This window comes from Psammomys obesus, unplaced genomic scaffold, assembly GCF_907164565.1.
Source record: "Psammomys obesus unplaced genomic scaffold, mPsaObe1.curated_primary_1811, whole genome shotgun sequence".
In the NCBI taxonomy this organism is placed as follows: Eukaryota; Metazoa; Chordata; class Mammalia; order Rodentia; family Muridae; genus Psammomys; species Psammomys obesus.
The window spans coordinates 7,345,089-7,368,470 of NW_026591598.1; the positions used below are offsets into that span (position 1 = coordinate 7,345,089).

Genomic DNA, 23,382 nt, shown 5'->3' on the forward strand with positions numbered 1-23,382 from the left:
AGGAGCTGGGCTGGGTGGCTTTGAGCACTGTCTGCCTCTGTCTTCCTCCCAGGTGCTCACATCCAGTTTCTAAACTTCTCCACGGAGCCTAACCATGACTTCCTGGAAATCCGGAGCGGCCCCTCTGAGACCAGCCGGATGATGGGCAGGTTCAGCGGGAGTGAGCTTCCGGGCTCCCTGCTCTCCACGTCCCACGACACCATTGTGTACTTCCACAGCGACCACTCCCAGAACCGGCCAGGATTCAAGCTGGAGTACCAGGGTAAGGACGAGAGCGTCATGGTAGCTCCACTGTGGACCCCATGTCTGGCCCACAGCCACTCATCTCCCCGTCCTCCTGCAGGGGAAGAGATGCCAGAAGGGCTGAGGGGCAGCAGGCCTCTGTGGAGGCGTCCAGCTGGCAGCCACCTCTCTGCACCCCACCTCACTAACCCTGTTTGGCAGACAGCTGAAGTACACCCAGTTTTTCCCAGAGCCACTGGCCTCACGGTGTCCCCTGAGGCGCCACAGTGTCTAGAGCTGATAGCTAACAGCATCCTAGGCAAGCAGCCTATCAGTCTCCTCCCAGGCATTCCTTTGCACCCACTGCCCTCCATTTCCCCTTGGCTTTGAGAGGCTCGGTCTCAGCAAAGCTCCCGCATGACAAAATGGAGAATTCCAGCATTAGCGTTGCTCATCACAGACGGTGTCTCCTCAGGACGACTCACCCATGTGCTGGTCCAGTGCCCCTACTGTACATTGCCAGAAGAGACCTCCATCATGCAGCTCAGGCTTACCTGTGCGAGCGGCCAATTGTTCACCACCACTGAGAGTGGGGATTTCCCAACCCACACGGCTGTACATGGCAGCCTCACATCGGCCTAACTTCCTCCCTGAATGCTCTCCTAGTGAAGCGCTTGTTCTGGTCCCAGCTGGGCTTCTTTCACTCACTTTCTGTTTCATATTTTTATATACCTATTGCTAATAACAGTGCATGCTTATTTTAAAAGCCCTAAAGCTGTATCGATGTTTTAGTGAGCAGGGGGCACCAGCCAGCTCAGGCTGCTGTAACCAGTGCTGCAAGCTGGCAGCTCAGAGACAAAAAAGAACTCATTCCTCCCTCTTTGGAGGCTGGCAAGTCTAAGATCAAGGTGCCAGCGAATCCCATGTCTGAGAAGGCCTGCTCTCTGCTTCATGGCAGCACCGTCTTCCTCCTCACTTGGTAGATGGAATAAAGGACCTAAGGCCTCTTTTATGTGGGTCCCAGTCCAGTTCTCCAGGGAAGACCTCCAGACGCCCAGCCTCCAAATGGCCTCCCATTAGAGGATGAGGCTCTAGTGTGTGGTATTGGCTAGGAGGACACACATACAGGCTATGTCACATATCATGGAAGCCATATTGCTCGCATAATCCTGCCCCTTCCCCTGTACAGAGATAAGCACTTTCTTCTGTCCAGACAGCCCCTCATCCCACTCACTGTAAGTACTTTCTTGTGATTTTCCACATTCAAATTAAATTTGAGTTATGCAGATAACTGAGTAACACATTCAGCTTGTTAACAAAACCAAGAAAAAAAATCAGCAACGGGATGGAATTATTTCCCAGAGACAACTGCTAATTTTTTTCTTCAGTGCGAGTGTGTGTGTGTGTGTGTGTGTGTGTGTGTGTGTGTGTGTTCGCGCATGCATGTGTGATATGTACCTGAGAAGAAACTGTAAATACAAAGTTTTTGGCCATATATATGTATTTTTTTTAGTATAGAAAGAGTACCGTGCACTGTGTGGTTTCCTGAAACTTGGCTTTTTCATCCCTGTCTCTGGGAGGCCCTCCCTTCTCAGACAGGAACACTTAGCAAGGACTGGACTTCTCATTCTGGGACAGCCGTAAAGGGTGCCCCCTGAAGTGGGTACATGTGGGCCAGTTGCACAAGGGTTGGCCTCCATGCTCCCTGTCCTGGGAGCATGGCAGGCTCACACTGCATGGGCCCAAGAGCTTGGCCTTCCCAAACCATGCCACCTTTGTTGGTACTGACCAGGGAGTCACACCCAGACAGGGAAGCTGAGGGAGGGGTTGTCACGGAAGCCATTCCCATGCAAGAGTGTCTGTGACTGACAGGTGGAGGGGGTGGGACTGACAGCCACACATCAGTAATTCTCCTCTGTCACAGTGGTCTGTGGTAGAAGACACCTGATTCCAGGTACAGAGTCCATGCTCTGCTTAAAACAGCTGCCACCACCACCACCACCACCCCGAATCACACACACACCACTGTCACCATCACTTCCTGAGTCTTGGTTTTCGAGGGGAAAAAATCACAAGGTACCAAAGACACTGTGTTTGAACAACAGAACTTATGTCTGGGGATAGAAGTGCAAGCAATGTTAAGGTATAGGCAGAGTGGGTTTCTTTTGAGGGTTATAAGGATCTACTTCAGCTGCTGGACTGGATTTGGTTGGTTTCAGCCATTGGGTCAGCTTGTAGGATCAGCGCCCCAGTCTCTGACTTCATCTTCATATGGCATCCATCTCCAAAGCTCTGGTCTCCCCTTCCTTGACTGGCGTATAATTATTGTACATAGGTATGGAATACAATGTGATGTTTCAAGACAGGAAATGCTATGTTTGATCACATCAGCATCACCATCAGCCTAAACATTTACAATCTATTGGATGTGATTAACACTCAAAATGGCTTCTGTTGTGTATTGGCAAGGACACAGGAGAAAAGGGAATCTTTTATGTTATTGGTAGAGACATTATGGGGTCACTCCTGCTCCCCTTTCTTATAAAGACACCAGCCACCTTAAATCACCATCTGCCCTTCAGCCATTCAAGTTTATGTGAAATGGGCAGAGGTCATCTCTTCAATAAAAGGTCACTCTCTGACATTCTGGGCCTTCAAACGTCAACATGTGACTATATAGGGACACAGTTCAATCTGCGCTCTCTCCCTGACACTTACCTCTTGTAAATATAAGTGTTGACACCTGGCCCAACCCACACCTTCACAGGCACAGCCCACACACTGAACCCTTGCCATAGGATGATGGCTCCTGCATACTCCCAGTGTGACAAGCCCAATTGTCTTTGTAAAGTTGTCTTACTCGGACCCACCATTGGCTCTTGGATCCCCAGAAAAGACCTAACCACTCCCAACAACACAGTTGCCACCCCTGTATCAGCAAACATCCTCCCTGCTCTCCCAGCCCTTTCTTTTCTTTGAGAAGGGCTCCTGTTGAGCCTACCCTACATGAGGTCCCCAGATGCCCCTCTGAGGGGTCAGGCCTTTCCTTCTGAGTTTAGGACCTGCCTGCTGCTCCCTTGAGTCACAAGCCCACCCGTGTGTCACTCAGCATCAGGCCACCTGCTCCTTCTCGGGCTGGAGCTCAGCTTTCATTAAGATGTCCTGCTGTGATGGTCCCAACCTCTCAGCCTGGAGTGTCTCTAGTGCCAGAGGCCCAGCTGCTTCCACTGAGGCCTTTAATTTATGATAGATGCAAATGATTCTCCCTGACCAACTGGTCCACATTCTCCACAGTGTGCAGCGAAAACAGGCTCTGAACTCTGTGCCCTACCGCATGCTTCCCCTCCAAAGAAAATGGGTTCTTTGGGTCCCCAAGGCAGATTCATCTGTCCCCCCTGAGGCTATTTCTGTCCACCCCAGTTCTCTTTGCCCCCTCACCTTTCCTTGGAACAATATAACTCCTCAAAATTTCCCCAACTGGACAGTCCAGCATCCCTAGGCTGCTGCTTCCTTTTTCTTTCCTCAGGCAGATGTTCCCATAAAATGTTTAATGGTAGCTAAGTTTGCATACTCTTAATTTATTCTGTGGCTCTGTCTGTAACCCTGGCACTGGAGTGGGGAGCAGGAGGATCTTGGGAGCTCATTAGCCGACCAGTCTATTCAACCACTGAGCTCCAGATTCAATGAAAGATCTTGCCTCAAAACATGGTGAAGAGTGATCAAGGAAGACACCTTGGTTGACCTCTGGCCTACACACACACACACACACACACACACACACACACACACACACACGCACACAGAGAACACATGCATATACTAAAAGATACACACACGAGAAAAGTTCAGAAGAATCATGTTCATGCACAACTACTGCAAAATGTTGGGAGCTGTCAAAACTCAGGTTTCAAATGATGACGGTTTGTCCGGAATCACAAGTGTCCTCTCCCTTTGGGAAGCCCAGCCCCTCTCCCTGAGGAGGCCTGCTTTAAGAAATGGAGTGATTCCTCTCCTCAGGATTTATCTCTCCCTCTGAAGCACCTTTCAGGGCTCTGAGATCAGTCCTGGAGTGTGAAGGGAATCCAGGCCACCCTCCTTGAAGTTTCTCCCTTTCGAAAAGCTACTTGCTCAAGGGACACCACTCTCACCAAAGCTACTCTGGCCTTTCTTTGACTTGTGGCTGCTCTCTTCAGTCTCCTTGCTGTCTGTCTTCAGCCCACAGAGTTCCAGTGGAGGCTTCCAACGCAGCATACTGGGGCAGCAGGCTTCTGCCTCCTCCAATCACCCAAAACCATTCCACTGACAGGGCCACCTCTCTCTAGCCTACCCTCCATATCCATGGTGTCTTCTCAGTTCGTTCACACATCCAGTCACTTCAGCATGGTGTGTGTGTGTGTGTGTGTGTGTGTGTGTGTGTGTGTGTGTGTACATATGTTCATCCAGGTGAATGTACGAATGCAGGTATAAGTGTGTGCGTGAGCATGCAGAGGCCAGAAGACCATCTCCTGTGTCATCCCTCATGCATCAGGTGTTGTGTACCCTTTTCTGAGACAAGTTCTCTCACAGCTTGTATCTCACCAAGTAGGCTTGGTGGCTAACAAGTTCCAGGAAACTGCCTGTCTCTAGCCCCTCGGTACCGACATCATAGATGCACCCTACTACTACTACTGCTACTCCTGTCAAAGAAGGAAGGAAGGGAGAGAGGGAGGGAGGGAGAGAGGGAGGGAGGGAGGGAGGGAGGGAAGGAGGGAGGGAGGGAGGGAGGCAGATAGATCCACACGATCCTAGGTGTCAAACTCAGGCCCTTCTGCTTGCAAGGTAGACCAACTGAGCTTCGTTCCCTACACGTGATTTCTAGTGAAATGGGCATATTTTCCTCCACTGAAACAGCCCTCCGAAACGTCAGATGGAAACGCATAGTGCAGCCACTGCTGCCGAGTGGGCGCGGAGGACCCATTAGCCTTGAGGTCATGGTTATTCTTGCTACATGAGCTAAATTGTGCATTTCCACAGGGCATCACTCAGCCCCAGCTGTTCCCACTGAGTGTTTCTGCTGCACAAACAGCCCGTCCCCTTCTTCTGCCAGTTCCCTGTGTGGAGAGTGCCCAATTATGCCACAAAGAATATTCCTCAGCCAGCATGCCCAATTAGTTGGAGGCCCTCCTCTGTGGTGCTCAGCCAGTGCCTCAGCTGACTCGGCCTGTCGGATAGGCCTCAGCCCTTGCCGTGGGGGGGTCTTATGAGGGAAGCTTTTCTACCACCCCAAAGAATACTCTTGCATGGCAGTTACACCTTCCTGATGGCCCACCCTGTCCCCTCAAATGTTTTCATAGGTTCTAACTCAGTAGAGCTGGGAAGGCCCCACCTCACTGCTTCGGGGTCTGTGACCTCGAGAAAAGCAGCATGAAGACACCTAGACCAATGGCTGACCCCGAGAAGATGTTCAGTGAACAGCAGCTCAGCTGTCAGGATGCTCCTGGAGCCTAGTTCCCCAGTGGAAGTATGAACCATCAATGACATCTATAGGGCTCTTCCCACGTGCCAGTGTTGTGTGAAGGGCTACCCGGATGCCATTGCACTCAGTCCTCATAACAACCATGAATAAGACAAAGGGGTCATAGAGAAGTTGAGGAACTTAGCCAAAGCTGACAAGCAGTCGGGTCCATCTGTGCCCCACCCTGGAGCTCCGAAGCAAGGCTAACCTTTGGGCACTGCAACCATCCATTTGGGAAGACATTCCCCAGAAGGAATAAAGTGACCTTTTCTCCTCGTCTGTTCTAGCCTATGAACTCCAAGAGTGCCCAGACCCAGAGCCCTTTGCCAATGGCATAGTGAGGGGAGCTGGCTATAATGTCGGACAATCGGTGACCTTCGAGTGCCTTCCGGGATATCAACTGACTGGCCAGCCTGTCCTCACCTGTCTACATGGCACCAATCGGAACTGGGACCATCCCCTACCCAGGTGTGAAGGTATGTCCCCCTCTTCCCCTGATGGTCCTGTCTGGGGTAGTCCTAGAGACAGAGCATCCTATACCACCCGCTACTCCATGGGATCGCCAAAGGTGGAGGTCCAGGCGAGCCTTGTTCATCCTGTTTCCATGAAGGTAGGAGCCATATGAGACAGGAAGATAACCCACGTGACAGACTGATCAGGTACTAGGAAGGACCCAGAGATATACACTATAGCCAAGGGATTGACACATCCAGCCTGATGGGCTACTGTCCCCCAGGTGCCACAGGGAGACTGTAGGAGCTGGATGGTGGAGGGAGTCAATGTTAGCAAATAAGGCCTTTTCCTAAGAACTCTGTCTCCTCTTCACCCGCCCCTTCTTCCCGCATGTATTTGGTGAGAGCCAAGCTGGCAGTCTCAGGTCACCGGAAATGGAGCATTCTTGGGCCTTCTTCCTTAAGCAGAAACAGGGTGAAGATGACCAGGAGGCTGTGTGCCCCCTTTTCCCACCCTTCCCCTGTTGAGACACCCCAGTTCCACTTTCTTCCCTGTCTTATCCTGACAGCCCAGAATTTTTGTGAACAGGGTGCAAGAATCAATCGTGAAATGGGAAGGCTTGGCAGGGACAGTAACCCAGCTCTGGGGTCAGCTGTCAGTTCCATCTCTGTACCTTGTCATTGAGTTTCACTTCCTTTCATAGTAAAGCAGGACACTTTCTGAGAACCAGAAGGTTCCGCAGAAGGCTCTCCCAGATGCAGTGAATGCACAAAAGTAGTGATCTATAGAAAATGACCTAGAGCAAGGATGTATCTCTGGGCAAGAAGCTGAGCCAAGCATTTGGTTGATTGATTGATTAACTGACTGATGTACTGAGGTTCAAACCTAAGGCCTCACATATACTACTCAAGCTCTCCATCACTCAGCTTCATTCCAGCCCTGACCAACCATTTCTCATACATTGTTATACCTACTTGTTCCCACAGTACCATGAAAGGTATTCTTAGTCTATTTCACTCCTGGGTAAACAGCCTCAGAGAGAATGAACTACTTGTCTATGGTCATGTGATTGATGTGTGGCATAGCCATGATTTGAACCTAGCTTTAGCCTTACTGCAAAAATAATCCAAAATCCATATAAAACATTTGCTCTGCAAGTGTGAGGACTTGTGTTCAGAGTCCCATGTAAATGGTGGGTTTGGAGACCCAACTGTAATTCCAGCACTGGATAGGTGGAGACAGGAGATCCCCCGAAACAAGCTGTCTAGCTAGAACAGCCATGTTGTCAAGCTCTGGGTTCAACTGAGAGACCCCGCCTCAAAGAATAAGATGGAGAATGATCAAGGAAGATTCCAAACATCAATCTCCGTTCTCAGTGCCCTCCCTTGCATGTGTGTGCATGCACGCACACGCACACACACATACACATACACACACACACATAGACACACACACACACACGCAAACATGCATATATACATCTCACCTCCCACATGCACACACCCACAAAAATAAGGAAATGCTAAATTTAATTTTTAAAAATTTAAGCCAGAAGTGCCACTCTAGAAGTCAGAGAGGAGACAGTGTCCTAACCCCTCAGCTCCTCACAGCCCAGACCCTAAAACCTGTTCCTCCCCGTTATTAGGAGAGGCTCAGAGGAGCTCTCAGGGGTAACTCCTCCACAGGGCTGTTCTGTGAGAAACAGAGAGAGGTAGGCTGAGGTGAGATGACCACAGAGGCACCTGAAGTGGTGACAGACAGCCAGGAAGCAGTGTTGGTGACAGCCAGGCACAACCACACAGCCCTGTGCCTTCTCCCCCTCCACCAACCTCCTGGCAAAATAACACTGGGGTTCTGCCGGGAAGACACCTCGGTTCTCAGCTGGGTGGGTAGGAATCTCAAATACTCATCCATTCGTGTTTCCTCCCTGGCAGTCCCCTGTGGTGGGAACATCACCTCTTTCAATGGCACCGTGTACTCACCTGGCTACCCCAGTCCCTACTCCAGCTCCCAGGACTGTGTCTGGCTGATCACTGTGCCCATTGGCCATGGCGTCCGCCTCAACCTCAGCCTGCTCCAGATAGAGCCCTTTGGAGACTACATCACCGTCTGGTAAGAGCAGATGCTGTGTCGACAGCAAAGCAAGAAGAGAGGTCAGGTCACCAATTCTATGGCAAGGGAGGAATGAAAGATCAGTGGTCCCCAACCGGGGTCCCTTTCTACATCCAGGGATGCTGCCGGTGGGCCCGTAATTGGGGGGTGGTGTGAATATGTAGCCTTTCCTTCACGTTTCTAGTACTTTCTTTGCATTCTGCATACGCTTAGCCAAGGTGTCCAGCTTAACCGAAAAGGCCTGGCATGACGGTATGTCAAGCTCCTTTGTCATATGCTGAGCCGTGTGCTGCCCAAAAGAGCATTCTGAACTGATGATAGCATTTTTACATCCATGCCATCCAACATGGCAGCCACCAGACCAGTTTTTAAATTTTGTTCACTTTTAATGAGTGTAGATGTAAGTAGCCATGGTTTACTGAATCGAGCAACTCAACCCTTGGTTGCCGAGTTCTACACACAGTGGCCTGGGTGGATTTTAAAATGGAAGTGCAGATTCATAGTTGATTAGGGGCAATTTCCTAGACATTTTCCCCCAAACGATTGAATCTATGGACAAAGATATATAACATTTTAAATTTTCCTTTGAAAACTAATGTCATTCTGGCAATCACCACAGGGTGGTGGAATAATTTTTCTCCAAACCCTGATTGACTTCCAAGCAATGCATAAGAACAGAAAGGGGACACTAGTAAAGTTCCAGGCAAGAAAGCATTTGCCCCCAAAAGTCACGTGGGTGTGTCCTCGCTTGGGCAGCAAGAGGCTAGCTGAGAGGGCAGCTAGAGAGTCCAACCACAGCTCCTCGGTCCCTAACGATGAAGATCTGTGGTTGCAGCAGCAGCCCTGCCCCAGAGGTCCAGCAGGGGGTAGGACTAGTGAAGAATCAGAATAAGGGTTCCATCAACTCCGTCGGAAGACCTCACAGAGAGGGGCTGGAGAGAGTCCCACAGGGTCACGGCTACCCGCTCCAGGTCTCTCTCAGAGCCACTGGTAGATCCAAAACAGCAGGCACTCGTGGCAACTGATGACAAGCAGGACTTTCTTTCCCATGTGCAGGGATGGGCCACAGCAGACTTCCCTACAGCTCGGTGTCTTTACCCGGAGTTTGTCCAAGAAAATAGCACACAGCTCCTCCAACCAGGTCCTGCTCAAGTTCCACCGGGACACGGCCACAGGCGGGATCTTCGCCATTGCCTTCTCAGGTCAGTGGGAGAGCTAGGCCGGATGGGGCAAACAGGCTTTTCCAATCAAGGCTGTGTTTTGCTATTTGTGTGGCTTTTAGTGAGTCATGTGGTCTCTGTGAACTATAATGGTCCCAGACTAGGGGAGCACTCCCAGCCCAGGGCTCCGTTAGCACATCACTTCCCTCATGGTACTGGGGCGCAGAGGCATTTGAGGCCAGCCCTGAGTGCCGAGCCACCTGCTCACACCTACTCACTGCTGACCTGTTCATTTCACTGATCCCTCAACCTGTCCCTTCAGTTCTATAAAGCAGTCTTTCCACAGGGCTCTCGGGGCTCTCAGGGCTCTGTTTAACTCACAGGCTTTGCTTGGTGGCACAAGGCCAGGCATAGTGGTCTCACCCTGGATGAGCATAAACAGGCCATATGGGATTGCCCAACCGGCTGCCTATTTTTGTCTTGGAGTCTGAAGTTCACTGGGGACCTGAATGTTTGTCAAGCTTATTATTAGCAGACATAACGCAGAGGGTCATAGAGCCATTTCCGTGCACATGTGCTCCTCTTTGGAATGACAGCCAGGTTCCAAGCTTACAGAGCATTTGAAATTTATTCCTAACCCTACCTCAGGCCAGTATGGTGTGACCTTCTGTAACCTTTCCCTGATGGTGGCCTTTGTCTCTTCACCTTGGGGTTGGTGACCTCTGAGACTCATGTGAGGTGGCTGTTATCACCCACACTTTACAGAAGAGGAAGAGGTGCTGGAAAAGGTCTCAGGACTTCCCCAAGATGTCCAGGCAGAAGTGGGGAAAGGCCAGCACTCAGGCAGTCGAGTCCTGCACCGTGATCTGGGGTGACTTCACAGTGGGACGTGTCAGGTATACGTTGATGGAAACCGGAGTGTACTCGGCTCTGAGCCTGGAGACAGACCCAGGGATCATGTAAAGGCCACAGGCAATCTAGGTCTGGTGTCAACCCGTAATTCCAGCTATTCGGGAGACTGAGAGGCAGGAGGATCAAGTTCAAGGCCTGGATAGGGTAGTGTGAGGTCAAGGGCAGCTTAGACGACTCAATGGAATGACACTATGTCTCTAAGTAAAAGGTGAATGAAGGTTTGGGCTAGTTCAGTGGTGGCTTCTGCCTGATGCACACAAGGCCCTGTGTTTGAGCTCCAGCACCACAAAAACAGAGGTGAGGGCAAGGAGAGGGCTCCAAAGGGGAAGTGCTCTCCCTAAAAGCCAGGCTACCTGAGTTTGATTTCCCAAACCTATGTGAGAAGCCAGTGGGACTGGGAGGAGAGGAGGGAGAGGCCCATGACCCAGATGTAAATTGAATTAATTAATTAAAAAAAATCCAGGTGTCATGGTGCATATCTGTAATCCCAGCACTCCTAGGGGCAAGCTCACAAACAGATCACAGAATAGACTCTCTTCTACACAGTGGCAAGCACAAGAGAGACGCTGCCTCAAATACAAGGGGAAAGGCAAGGACCAACTGCTGAACGTTGTCCTCAGACCTCCGCATGTGCACCATGGCATTATCCAGGTGTGTGTGCATAAACAGACACACACACACACACACACACACACACACAGAGCACTCTGATTTTCACTTCCAGATACTAAGGTGATTGGGACCTAGAGGCAAGACCCTGTTCTCTCTTCTCTCTGTCGCTGCCTCTTCCCCAGGCAAGGAGACCCAGACTTTTAATTTTTTTTCAACTGGGTGTGACCATCCCCCAGAGCAGGGGACACCAGAAGCACAGACCAGGTTTCACGCCTTGGCTCTGCCCTGGATGAGCCATGGGGACATTGGGTGCTTTTCTTCTTTCTGGAGTTGTGTGATATCCGCTTTCAGTACCCAAAAAGGGGGATAGCAGTGGCTCCTGGCAGCACAGAGCTACCTACAACCATGCGTGGAAATGCTTAGCTCCAGCAGAGGACCAGGTAACGATAGTAAATGGTAGCTTTGTCATCGCCATTATCATTCTACATAGTGACAGCCCCATGTGACATCGCCAGGGCGCTGGACAAACTAGGGTACCTGGTTTTTCTTGTTGTTGTTGTTTTATTATTATTCACATTAATGCCTATGACTTTACTTAGTTCATTTTTTTCATGCTAATATTCCTCTGCATAAAAGCTGAGTGTTTTTCCTCCTCTTATGTTAATGAGCACTGACTTGATTTCCGTCAAAATGAACATTGCTGTCTGTTACAAAGAATACCCCGCCCCGGCATTATAAGTTGACAACATTCACATAGTCAAGGTTGTTAGGGGATGTAAATGTATCTCGGTCAGCTTCTCAGCAACAAAGGATGCACCTTCCTATCCAGTGCCCTCACAGCACTGAGTTTTTACCTCACAACTCTGAGTTTTTACCTTTCTGTCCTTGTTGCTGTTAGCCAGTCTGGTGCATTCAACACCTTTTGTGCTACCAGGGGAGTTTCTTTCCATGTCTCCACTGACTGTTCATGTTCCCTGCCCTGTAAAATGCCAACTGCCCCAGAGACCTTGCTCCCTCTGGGAGAGAGGACAGAAGCGGGCATTTGGATCAGTGAATCCTCTGTGGCTAATAGCACAGGCTGGGAGAGAGTGTGGGAGTGGTTATATGGTAGGTGGGATGGAGGAGAACCCTACTTCTTCTGGAGTCATATGTGGAGAGCTGGCGCTTTGGGATGGAAACTGAAGAGTGAGGAGAGGAGAGGTCAGGGAAAACAGTGCTCACCTTCCCATTGCCAAGCACCAGTCCTGGCAGCTTTGTCTTCATAGCATCAATAAGCAGGAAGGAAAGATACCTCAGGGAGGCTTATGAAATGGCTCTGTGACATGTTTTCAAAAAGGAGAAAATGGATTTGAATAGCAGAGAAAATGTCCTTGAAGCGGCATCAGAATAAGCAGAATTGGGGGGAGCATCTCCCTCCACCACCAGAGCCTCAATAATATGGGCTTCAGATAAAAGGTGAGACACTGGGACAGGCCTCGGGATGACGGAGACCAGGCATCTATGCCTGCCAGGATGAGAGGGAATGAGACCTTCGGTGGCCTCAACCAGGATGATGGGGAAAGGGAGGCCACACGGAGGAGCTGCCTGACAGAGGTGACGACGGATGAGTGGGTGTCTGAAGGGGAGGGGGTTGGCACATGGTGTCAGACCCTGGGACAGATGAAGAGACACCTCAGTCAGGTGCTAAGCCCAAACAGAGTGAGGAGGACATCCACGCAGAGGAAGAGTCCAGACGGCATAGTCAGAGCCCACGTGCGTGTGGAGGAAGGGTGACAATGAAATGGGAATTTGCTTCCACGCGGTGACTCATCCGCTAAGGAAAGGACACTAGAAGACAGGCTTCTCCGGCTGGAGGAAGCCTGCCACTGAAACACAGAAAAAGCAAAGCTCAGGATGTAACCGTCCGTGTTGGCCCCGAGCTGGCACAGTCACGCTGAGGTCACGCTTTGCAATGTGAGAGGGTCTGTGTCCGTATGGAAATGTGTGTGGACTTAAAGGCTCAGACCCCTCAGCTCTGCCACCAAGAGGCTGTGAGCGGCATCTCCGTGAGCCGTGGGCACATCCAGCTCCAGGTCTGCTTCTGAATAGTATTTTCTAATAGATGGACCAGAGCTCCATGAAGAAACAGCTAATCCCAAGGCTGGGGCAGAGGTCTCAAAACAAGACCGAAGCATCTTAGAGCTGCAAATCAGGAAATGTCTAGGGGATGATGGAGCTGGGTCAGAAAGACACAGAAATTGGCTTGAAGGGACACCTGCTGGCCGTGTTGGAGATAATTTGAAAATCAAAATCATTAATAATAGCAACAAATAGTAAGTAACCTGTCAAATGGAACAGGTAGAACTAAATTGAAAATAGTTTAAGAATAAGATGTTTACACAGTTGCAAGTCATTTCCTGTGCTGTGATTAGAAGGGGAATGGAGAAGCCTGGAGTGTGCCACTTTAACCAAGTGATTGGCCGGATGCATCAGAGGCCATGAGACAGCGGGGTGATGGCAGGGTCAGAAAAGCCTCACTTCAGTGATGGCCCAAAAGACGTACAGCCCAGATGTGCTTCAGCAGGAGCTCTCTCAAGCCTCGGTTCACCACACGTGACCATCCAAAGTGTCAAAGGCCACAGACATCAGTGGAAGGCTTTGGAACTGTTCCACATTAAAAGAGATGCCAGCCAAGGACTATTTATGGAGATGACCGGGAACCCCTGCACAGGTGTAGCCCATGGCAGTTCAGTGTCCAAGTGGGTTACATAGTAATGGGAAGAGGGACTGCCTCTGACATAATCTGATTGGCCTGCTCGTTGATCACTTCCCCCTGAGGGGGGAGCAGCCTTACCAGGCCACAGTAGAGGACAATGTAGCCACTTTTGATGAGAACTGATAGACTAAGATCAGAAAGAAGGAGAGGAGGACCTCCCCTATCAGTGGACTTGGGGAGTGGCATGCATGCAGAAAGGGGAAGGAGGGTGGGATCGGCAGGGGAGGAGGGAAGGGCTTATGGGGGGATACAAAATGAATAAAGTGTAATTAATAAAAAAAAATAAAAGATTAAAAAAAAAAAAAAAAAGAGATGCCAGGTCTCCTGTGCTAGTGATTCTGAGGCCACAGCCTTCTGCACAGGACTCTGCTGCTGCTCACAGTTGACAAGCCTCTGGGCGTGCCTGTGAGGGATGTTTCTAGAGTGACGTTAACTGAGGTGGAAAGACCCACCTAAGTGTGGGTGATACCATTCTAAGGGCTGGGAGCCTGGACTGTATGAAATGTAGGAACCAGCAGCGTCTCTCTCTCTCCTCTCTCTCTCTCTCTTTCTCTCTCTCTCTCCACTTCCTAACTGAAGATACAAAGTGACCAGCTGCCTTAATCTTCTGCAGTCATGCCCTTGCCACCATGATGGACCGTACACCCTCAAACTGTGAGCCTAAATAAAACCCTCCTTCCTTAAGTTGCTTGTGTCCAGCATTTAGTCTGTCACAGCAACAAGGCAAGTAGCTAATAAAAGCAGGGAAGCTTTCTCCCTCAGTAGTGCTGAGTGTGGGACCCGCCTGCTATGTGTGCTGGGCAAGATCACCACCCCAGCCCCAGCCCTGAGGAACTCCCATGAGATGTGAGGACTGGAAGCCAGTTGTGTGTCTGTATGCATCTCCAGACATCATAGCTGCTGTGGTTACACAGGAGACTCTGCCTGTCCAGGAAGTAGACTCTGAAGCACCCTGGTTAGAGCCTGCTATTTTGAACATTCATGGATATTTAAAAAATCAAAAGGATTTTTGTGCAGTTTGCTCCCAACTTTAATCATAGCTTTGGTTTTGGTTTTAATTTGGTTTTGAACTCGCCAAGTAACCAAGGATGACATCAAACCTATGCAAACCTATAATCCTCCTGCCTCCAATTCCCACGTAGTGGAATTACAGGCCTGTGCTGCCACCACACAGTTTTACTCCATGCTGGGGAGGGGGAGGGGACTCAGGCCTTCATGGATGATAGATGAGCACTCCACCAACCAAACAAGATGTACCCAGCCCTCTTACACATCTGTGACTATTTTGGATTAAAACTTTTATTTACAAGGGGAGCTAAATAATAGAAATTAAGATTGAAGAAATGCAATAACACGATTTAACTCGGCAGGAAAATCAGAACAGGGCAGAACCACATGGTTGAGAAGTGACTGTCAGTAAAGAACAGAACAGGAAATGGCTGTGTGACAGAGCAGAGAGAGAGGGCTTGACTGGGATGAAGATGAGCAGCAGGGAGCCAGTGGACACAGAGCCAGAAAAATGGGTGGAACAGAAGTAAATGAACTCCTCTGAGGTGAAGCAAAGGCCAAATGTGGAGAATCAAAGGGCTGAGTGGATAACTGGAGGCAGAAAGCCTGACAGTGTTTTCAAGTGATAAGATAAACTAGAATCCAAAGTGAGGAAGTTACCTTCAAAGGAACCAAAACCAGGCGATTCTCAGACTAATTTTTGGCATTAAATGGAAGAAAATAGAAGGAGAGAGGCAGTGTGTGTGTGTGTGTGTGTGTGTGTGTGTGTGTGTGTGTGTGAGAGAGAGAGAGAGAGAGATTGGGGGTGCATGGACACATGTCTGCATGCAGGTGCGCACACAGGTCAGAGAGAGGTAAGGTACTGGGTGTCCTCCTCTATCAGTCCCCACAGATTTGTTTGAGACAGGGACTTTCCCTGAGCCCGGAGCTCATGTTTTTTGTGGCTAGGCTAGTTAGCCAGCAAGCCCCAGCCATCTTGCTGCCTGACCCGGTGTGTCCTTACAGCCATGCACAGACCACGCCCAGATGGCTAGGCTGGGATCCAAACTCTGATCCGCATGCGCCCCCCCACACACACACACAGGAGGCACTCTTCACCACCGAGCCATCTCCCCAGCCCCAAAGATCAGGGGTTTTCAACCCGTGGGCTGTGACCCCTTTCACAGCGATCCCATATCAGCTGACCTGCATAGCAGACCTTTACATTATGACTCAGAACAGTAGCAGAATCAGTGATGACTGTGGGTCACCATAACATGAGGAGATACGTTAAAGTGGTGCAGCTTTAGGGAAGGTTGAGGACCACTGCTGTAGGTGAGGTGGGGAGGGGGAACATTCTCCAGGGGCCAGTGAACGGGGTTGTTCTTTGTCAGGGACTCAGAAGCGTACCGTCTCGGTCTAAACTGTCAGTCAAGGTCATAGTCACCCAAGGACAGGTGAACCAAGAATCCAAAGATGTATAAAAGAGAAGAGCAGGTGGGAAGCCCTAAGCAACGGCTTTGCCTGAGTAATGATGGGGGAGTTTTCTGCAAAACAGAACTCGGGCAGGCCAGTGATGCTTAATGTTAACAGTCTTTCTGTTAATGAGCATTCTTATAGGTGGAAGAGAGGCAGTCCTTATCTTTTGAGGGCATGGAATCGGTAGGAATCCTTCATCTGTTGACTTGGATTCAGCTATTAACTGTAGCCACCAATACTTTTTTAATTTATTTTTTATTTATTACAATTTATTCACTTTGTATCCCAGCTGTAGCCTCCTCCCTCGTCCCCTCCCAATCCTGCCCTCCCTCCCTTTTCTCCTCCCATGCTCCTTCCCAAGTCCACTGATAGGGGAGGTCTGCCTCCCCTTCCATCTGACCCTAGCCTATCAGGTCTCATCAGGACTGGCTACATTGTCTTCTTCTTTGTCCTGGTAAGGCTGCCCACTCCTTAGGGGGAGGTGATCAAAGAGCCAGCCACTGAGTTCATGTCAGACACAGCCCCTGTTCCCATTATTAGGGTACCCACTTGGAGACTGAGCTGCCACGGGCTACATCTGTGCAGAGGTTCTAGGTTTCTCCATGCATGGTCCTTGGTTGGAGTATCAGTCTCAGGAAAGACCCCTGTGCCCAGATTTCTTGGTTCTGTTGCTCTCGTTGTGGAGCTCCTGTCCTCTCCAAATCTTTCATCTTCCCCTTCTTTTCTAAGATTCCCTACACTCTGCCCAAAGTTTGGCTATGAGTCTCAGCATCTGCTTTAATACCCTGCTAGATAGTCTTTCAGAGGCCCTCTGTGGTAGACTCCTGTCCTGTTCCCTGTTTACTCTCTCTTCTGATGTCTGTCCTGTTTGCCTTTCTGAATGAGGATTGAGCATCTTACCCGGGGTTCCTCCTTCTTGGTTAGCTTCTTTAGATGTACAGATTTTAGTATGTTTATCCTATATTATATGTCTAATATCTACTTATAAGTGAGTATATACCCTGTGTGTCTTTCTGCTTCTGAGATACCTCACTCAGGATGATCTTTCTAGTTCCCACCATTTGCCTGCGAATTTCATGATTTCCTTGTTTTTAATTGCTGCATAATATTCCATTGTGTAAATGTATCCTCCTCCATTGCTGGTGGGAATGTAAACTTGTACAACTACTTTGGAAATCAATCTGATGCTTTCTCAGAAAATTAGGAATAATGCTACCTCAAGATCCAGCTATACCACTCCTAGGCATATATCCAAAATATGCTCAAGTATACAACAAGGACATTTGCTCCACCATGTTTGTAGCAGCTTTATTTGTAAGAGCCAGAAGGTGGAAACAACCCAGATGTCCCTCAACTGAGGAATGGATACAGGAATTGTGCCACCAATATTTTTTAAACCCAGGACAGCACTTCCAAATCACTACAAGCAAGGAGGCTAGCACAACCTAATCCCAAATAAAAAGTTGAAAGCAAAGGAGACTGTTTAGGAGCAGAGATACAGAAAACACAAAATAAGGTGAAGCAATAGATAAAATTAGTAATTCTTTGATATGCAAGCTTATTCAAGGCCCATTCTCTGACTGTAAAAATGCCCTGAGATATGGCTAAATAATACCCAGTGTCTTAACCGTTTAAAAATAAAAGGGTGTTGGTACTTGGAAGGCTGAAACAGAAAAATTGCAAACTCAAGGTCAGTGTGGACTACCTGACCTTGTGTCAAAAACAAATAAGCGATGGCGGTGGAGGGGAGCATACCACACCAACACGAGGACAACAACAGCAATACAAAAATAGAATTCAAAGCAAAAAATAAAATAAAATGGAAAAAAAAAGCGAATTATGTTGGAAAATGTGTCTGCTTTCCCCACTGTGACAGAACACGCGCTCAATGTTCAATCAGGCAGTTCAGAGGCCCTGCATGCATGCTCCTCCGTGTGGAACTGTCACTACCATCTATCTCCAGAACGGTCTCACCTCTTAAAACAAAAGTTCTGTCCTCCTTAGCCAGCTCTCCTCCCCCACCCCCACCCCCTTCTGCTTGCATTCTCCAAGCCTGACCATCCTTTGTCCCTCAGAAATGGGACCGTGCAAGATGCATCCCTCTGTGGCCAGCTTGTTTCACACAGCACGGCACCTTCGAGGTTCGTGCACGCTGTCCCGTGTCAGGATTTCCGTGACGCACAGATCACATTATCTGTTAATGTCCCTCCTGCTGTTGGCTGCTGCACTCACAGCTGCGGGGAAGCATCAGAACACCGCAGGCAGAACTCACACTAACGCGATGCAGCTAGATGGAATTGTTCTGCGTCGGCTGCACCCCTCACAGTGACCTCGCCACCGTCGTCGTGTGGGTAGCTGGCTGCTCTCGCCATCCCCACCCCACCCCCAACACCTCTCAGTGCTAAGCCTGCAGCCACAGCAGCTTAAACCTCTTGAACCACAAGTGGACATATGATCTGGCACAGTGACTTCTCTTGGGAACTTGAAAGGGAAACAGAGATGTTGTCATGCTCAGCTCATCCCATCTACCTCCCAAAGAGCGGAGGTATGAATCTAGGTGCAGAGGATTGCCTCCCTGCTGCTAGCCTGTGAACTGAGAAGTGGGAAAACCCTGGGCAGAGAGAAACACTGAGGCTCCTGGGAGCTCCCCCTGGAGTCCTAGTGACCCTTACCTTCCACCTAAGTGCAAAGGATACACATTTAAAGACAGCCTTTGAAACCTATTTGGAACAGATGAGTCAGGAATAATCTATGTGCAAAATAACAGCTGTGGTATGCAAGTTGTATGTACATACACATTTTATTTGTGCACATAAAGGCACATGCTTGCGTGCCTGTACACACAGATAAAGAGGAGGCCACTAAATATCATTCATGCAGGGTACAATCCATTGATTTAAAGTCAGATTTATTTTGTATTGTCCAGTGAAATAAAAAGCAGGTTGCTGTCAGGTCTCAAGTGCTGCTAGAAGGCAGTAACTACGGCTCCTCTCTCCACTAAGCCAATATACCCTTGTAAGGTTCTTGAGAAGGAGATATGAATATAAGGAACAAAATGGCAGAAAGGGGCATTTGAATAATACCTAAGCCCGGCTCCCAGACTCAGAATCAGAGCCAACATCATTAACTTGCCTGATAAGTGCAAATGAACTCGATGAACTATGTTTTGCTTTGAAATATCTAAGCCAAAGACCAATCCTGCAGCCTGAGGAAGAACTTACCTGGTCAGACATACGGAGGAGCAGATCATACAGCTGGCATGCAGGCTGCAACAGACCTGAAGCAATGGCTCCTCACGCACTAGCCACCACTCTAACTCAGCTTGCTAACCCACAGCAGTTCCTCACCTCATGACCTGAAAAATGGACCCGACACCATCCAGTGACCACAATAATGTGTACTAGGCCTGGCAAGCATAGCAAGCAGTACCTCACCCCAAAGAGAAAGGGGGAAATGAAGGCGTCTGACTCGAATGTCCTCACCTTGAGGTGTGTCCTGAGATCAAAGCAGACAGGGTGCGACTGCTTCAGGTGGGGATGAAAGCTTGTTAACCTGAGCTCGGTACTCAAAATGGTTGAGACTCCTTATGCCTAGAGGGGAAATTTCAGGAAGGTTTTGTTGTATTTTGCTGGCTGTTTAGACAAGGTCTCACTCTGTAGCCCTGGCTGGCCTTGAGCTCACAGAGAACTGCCTGCCTCTGCCTCTTAAATGCTAGGATTAAAGGTGTGTGCCTCCACGTGTGAAATGTTCTGTTTGTTTGTTTTTGTTTGTTTGTTTGTTGGCTGCTTGTTTTGGGTTAGTGATTTGTTTATTTGTTTATATTTTAGACGATTTTTTTTTTTTGTCTGTGGCATGTCAGTATTCCACAAACTTTCTGTGTAGAGCAAAAATCTGTAATTTTTAAAAATGCAACACAATGAGAAATGTCCCTGACAACCACAAAATGCAAACTCTGAAGGCTCCTGTTAAGGGCAGATTTCTGCGTATTGATTTTGTTTTTCTAGAAAACTTGGTCACGCCTTAGAAGTTTCAAAGGCAAGTATGAGGCCCAGAAGAGATCGATTTTTTTTTTAACTGTTAAGGAAAATGACAGCTGACTAAATAAGATTTTTCATATCTCTAGAAATTGAGAAATGACATGAATAAAATGAAACAAATGTTAAACTACGTGCATAGCATTAAGAAGCCAAGGTCAAGCTTGAGTATTCAGAGAGTCCTTCAATTTCATAAGAAAAGCAGGGTACACAGGACCCGACTGGACAGCTAAAGAGAGAAATGCAAATTACTAACTTGAAAAACTTATTAACATATGAAAAAATTAAAAATAATCAAGAGTTGCTGAGGAGAGGGCTGAGTGAGTTCACAGTTTCCTGCACAAGCTTTGAAAGCTGAGGGTGGTGGCATTTGCTTGTAACCCCAGTGCTGGTGGATGGTGACAGAGACAGGCAGATTCCTGGAGCTGCCAATTAGTGAGCTCCCGGCACACACACACACACACACACACACACACACACACACAATTGTACATGTGCGCTTACATGGACAAGCACACACACACCGCCACAAAATAAAAGGAAAGGAACCACTGGGTGTGTTTGTTTGTCAAGCCAGTTGATGACGCTGCCCACAGTGGGGTTGTGCATCCTAGAGGAGCAAGAACTTTGCTGGCTCTTGCATCTTCAGCACCCACGCTGTTCTGAGCTAAGTGAAGCCCAACAGGGAATCTCAGTGGACTGCATGAAAGGAGGAAGATGGCGCCCTGAATCTTAGCAGTTGTGATCTGCCGACAGCATGAGTCAAACGACTCCTAGACAGAAGAACGGAAGCACACCTCAAGGGCCGGCCCAGCTCTGGCTTTTGTCAACTCAAACTAAAAGCCACTTGGATGCCTCGAGAGAGCCTCTTGAGTGTTGAGACACTCGCTGCGAAAGCTTTCGTCTCTTTCCAGGTGGCTCTGACTAGCCAACAGATCTGTACAAAACTTTACATTTCCCCAATATAAGAAAACCTTTTACATAAAACTCGATACAGGCCAAGTCTCCCATTACCTTCCAGCCTCAGTTGGTAAAATGTCAGATCCCAGGGGACCATTTGGAAGGAAGTTGGCTCCGACAGCCTGATGGGGACCGTGCCTGGAATGCTGTGGTCTCAGAAGGGCGGCACACTGCACGGTTGTCCCAAACCCATTCCCACTGTGACTTCCACATAGCCCCCCCCCCCCCCAAAGCCGGAAAGTCTTACACCGCACGCTGAATGTCTGTGATACCAGGACGAAGCTTTCCTGTGGATGTGCCAAGCCGCTCTTACAGCTGTGTTACTATGAAGTGATGTTTTAAAGCACCCGGTCTCTATCACAATGGCTTGCTGCCTGCACACACGCATTTTCCTGTGTTTTTACTTCCTCTTGGACTTTGATTTCCAACTCAGTAGAATACTTTAAGTAGAATCTTAAAGTATTGAGGAGAGAGGTCCGAGTCCATACTAATAGCCAGGAAACAGTTACTGACATTTGACAAGGATTGCCTGCGTGTTTTATAAAGGTTAGATACTCTAATCATTTCTAGTTTAAGAGAATCAGCAGAAGGAAAAGAAGGAAGAATGTTAAAAAAAAAAAAAAAAGAAAGAAAATGCAAAAGAAATAGTGAAGCCAGGCATCATGATGCACACCCAGAACTCCAGCACTAGTGAGGTGGAGGCAGAAGGATCAGAAATTCAAGGTCATTCTTGGCTGTACTGAGTCTGAGATCAGCACGGGACACATGAGATTTTTTGTCTAAAAATAATCCAGACACATGTGATGTGCACAGAGAAATAATTTTGTCAGAACTGTAAATGGAAAAACTTAAGAAACTCAATGGTTAGCATCAGGGACATCTGAAATAAATCTTAGTAAATGTATATGATTATATTTCACAAAATCATTTCAGTCTCATTCTTGAAGAAATTTTATCATACAGGAAACCTCTTCTGACATAATGGCAGCTGACAAGGCAGGGCTCAAGGTGCATACCAGATGATGCAGATCTGGCTAAGAGAAAACCCCTTAACTGTGCAGGGGAACAAACACCCAGAGAGGCCACAGCACTCGGTGAACAGTAGCTACGTCTGAGAAGACAGTGAATACATTTCATTTTCTTCCCACCGTTTTCATAGAAAACCCCTGGGGTTTTTAATAACATTACACGTTTTTTTAAAAAACATAGCCGGGGACGTGGAGGTTTGGGAAACAATCCTGGCTGCAGCAGCCACAGCAGCCACAGCAGCAGAAACAGGATCGATAGCGCTCAGCCAGGTAATAAAAGCCGTTAGAATTCCTCACTGACCATTCCGAACACAGGAACCATCCAGCCTCTGCCCCGAGGGCCAGACTCCGGTTTACAGAATCCGCCGAGGTCAGCTGTGTTTGGACAAAGGTCAGAGGAGGAGACACGGACAGGATGGGGATTTGGGCTGGGGCCAGTGGGAGGATCTGGGTTTGGGAACAGCCAGAGCTGGATTTAAGTCCTGACTGCACCATGTATTCCCTGCGCGACCTTGAGGAAGTAACTTTGCGTGTTAGCTAATCACCGGCTCACAGGTGAAACGCACTTCGCACTGCGGGGTCAGCTTCCGGGAGAATCAGAGCACTGGTCTGCAGAAGTGCCCCAGCCTGAAGGATGTCCTCAGCCAGGCTCCTCCTCCCGACTCCACCTCCAGGCCAGTGACATCACTGAATGCTTCTTAGGTCCTGTTAGATGTGAATACAGCTGGTTTGATATGACAGGTCTTGAGATGTATTTCAGGTAACCAGGCCCATTAATAGCTCCAGCCCAGGGGAATGGCTAATGGAAAACAATATAAGGCTTTGCTACAGAACTTGGACACAACTCAAGGCTATAGCCTGTTTGAGCTGGGCCGCTGAACAAGCGGGATGCACAGAGGTGCCCTTGGTAGCACTTTGTTCCTCTGCTTGTGAAGGCTGGGGAGCCAGGCTGCAGTAGTTAGGGCCCTCCCTGGCTGCCAAGTCTCTTGACTCCAGATCAGAGTGACAACGTCTTCAAGTGACAGGTCTGCGATGTAAACCCTTCCTTCCTTCATTACTGGTGTTGAAGCATGCGTCTCGGGTTTTATACCAGAACCTGACAACAGGAGATAAGCCAAGCAGTGTGTGGCTGAACTGGCCCAGTGCAGCTCTAAACACCCGTTCATGTGTGTCT

General features: G+C 48.8%; 1 protein-coding gene across 1 annotated transcript in view; it reads left to right on the forward strand.

The window, feature by feature from the left end:
- Positions 1–23,382, forward strand: part of Csmd2 (CUB and Sushi multiple domains 2) — a 547,489-nt gene that overhangs the window by 471,779 nt on the left and 52,328 nt on the right. The window contains exons 41-44 of the mRNA XM_055610909.1: positions 53–262; positions 6,004–6,192; positions 8,104–8,281; positions 9,338–9,483. Of these exons, the coding sequence (XP_055466884.1) occupies positions 53–262; positions 6,004–6,192; positions 8,104–8,281; positions 9,338–9,483 (723 nt within the window). The remainder of the gene's footprint in view (positions 1–52; positions 263–6,003; positions 6,193–8,103; positions 8,282–9,337; positions 9,484–23,382) is intronic.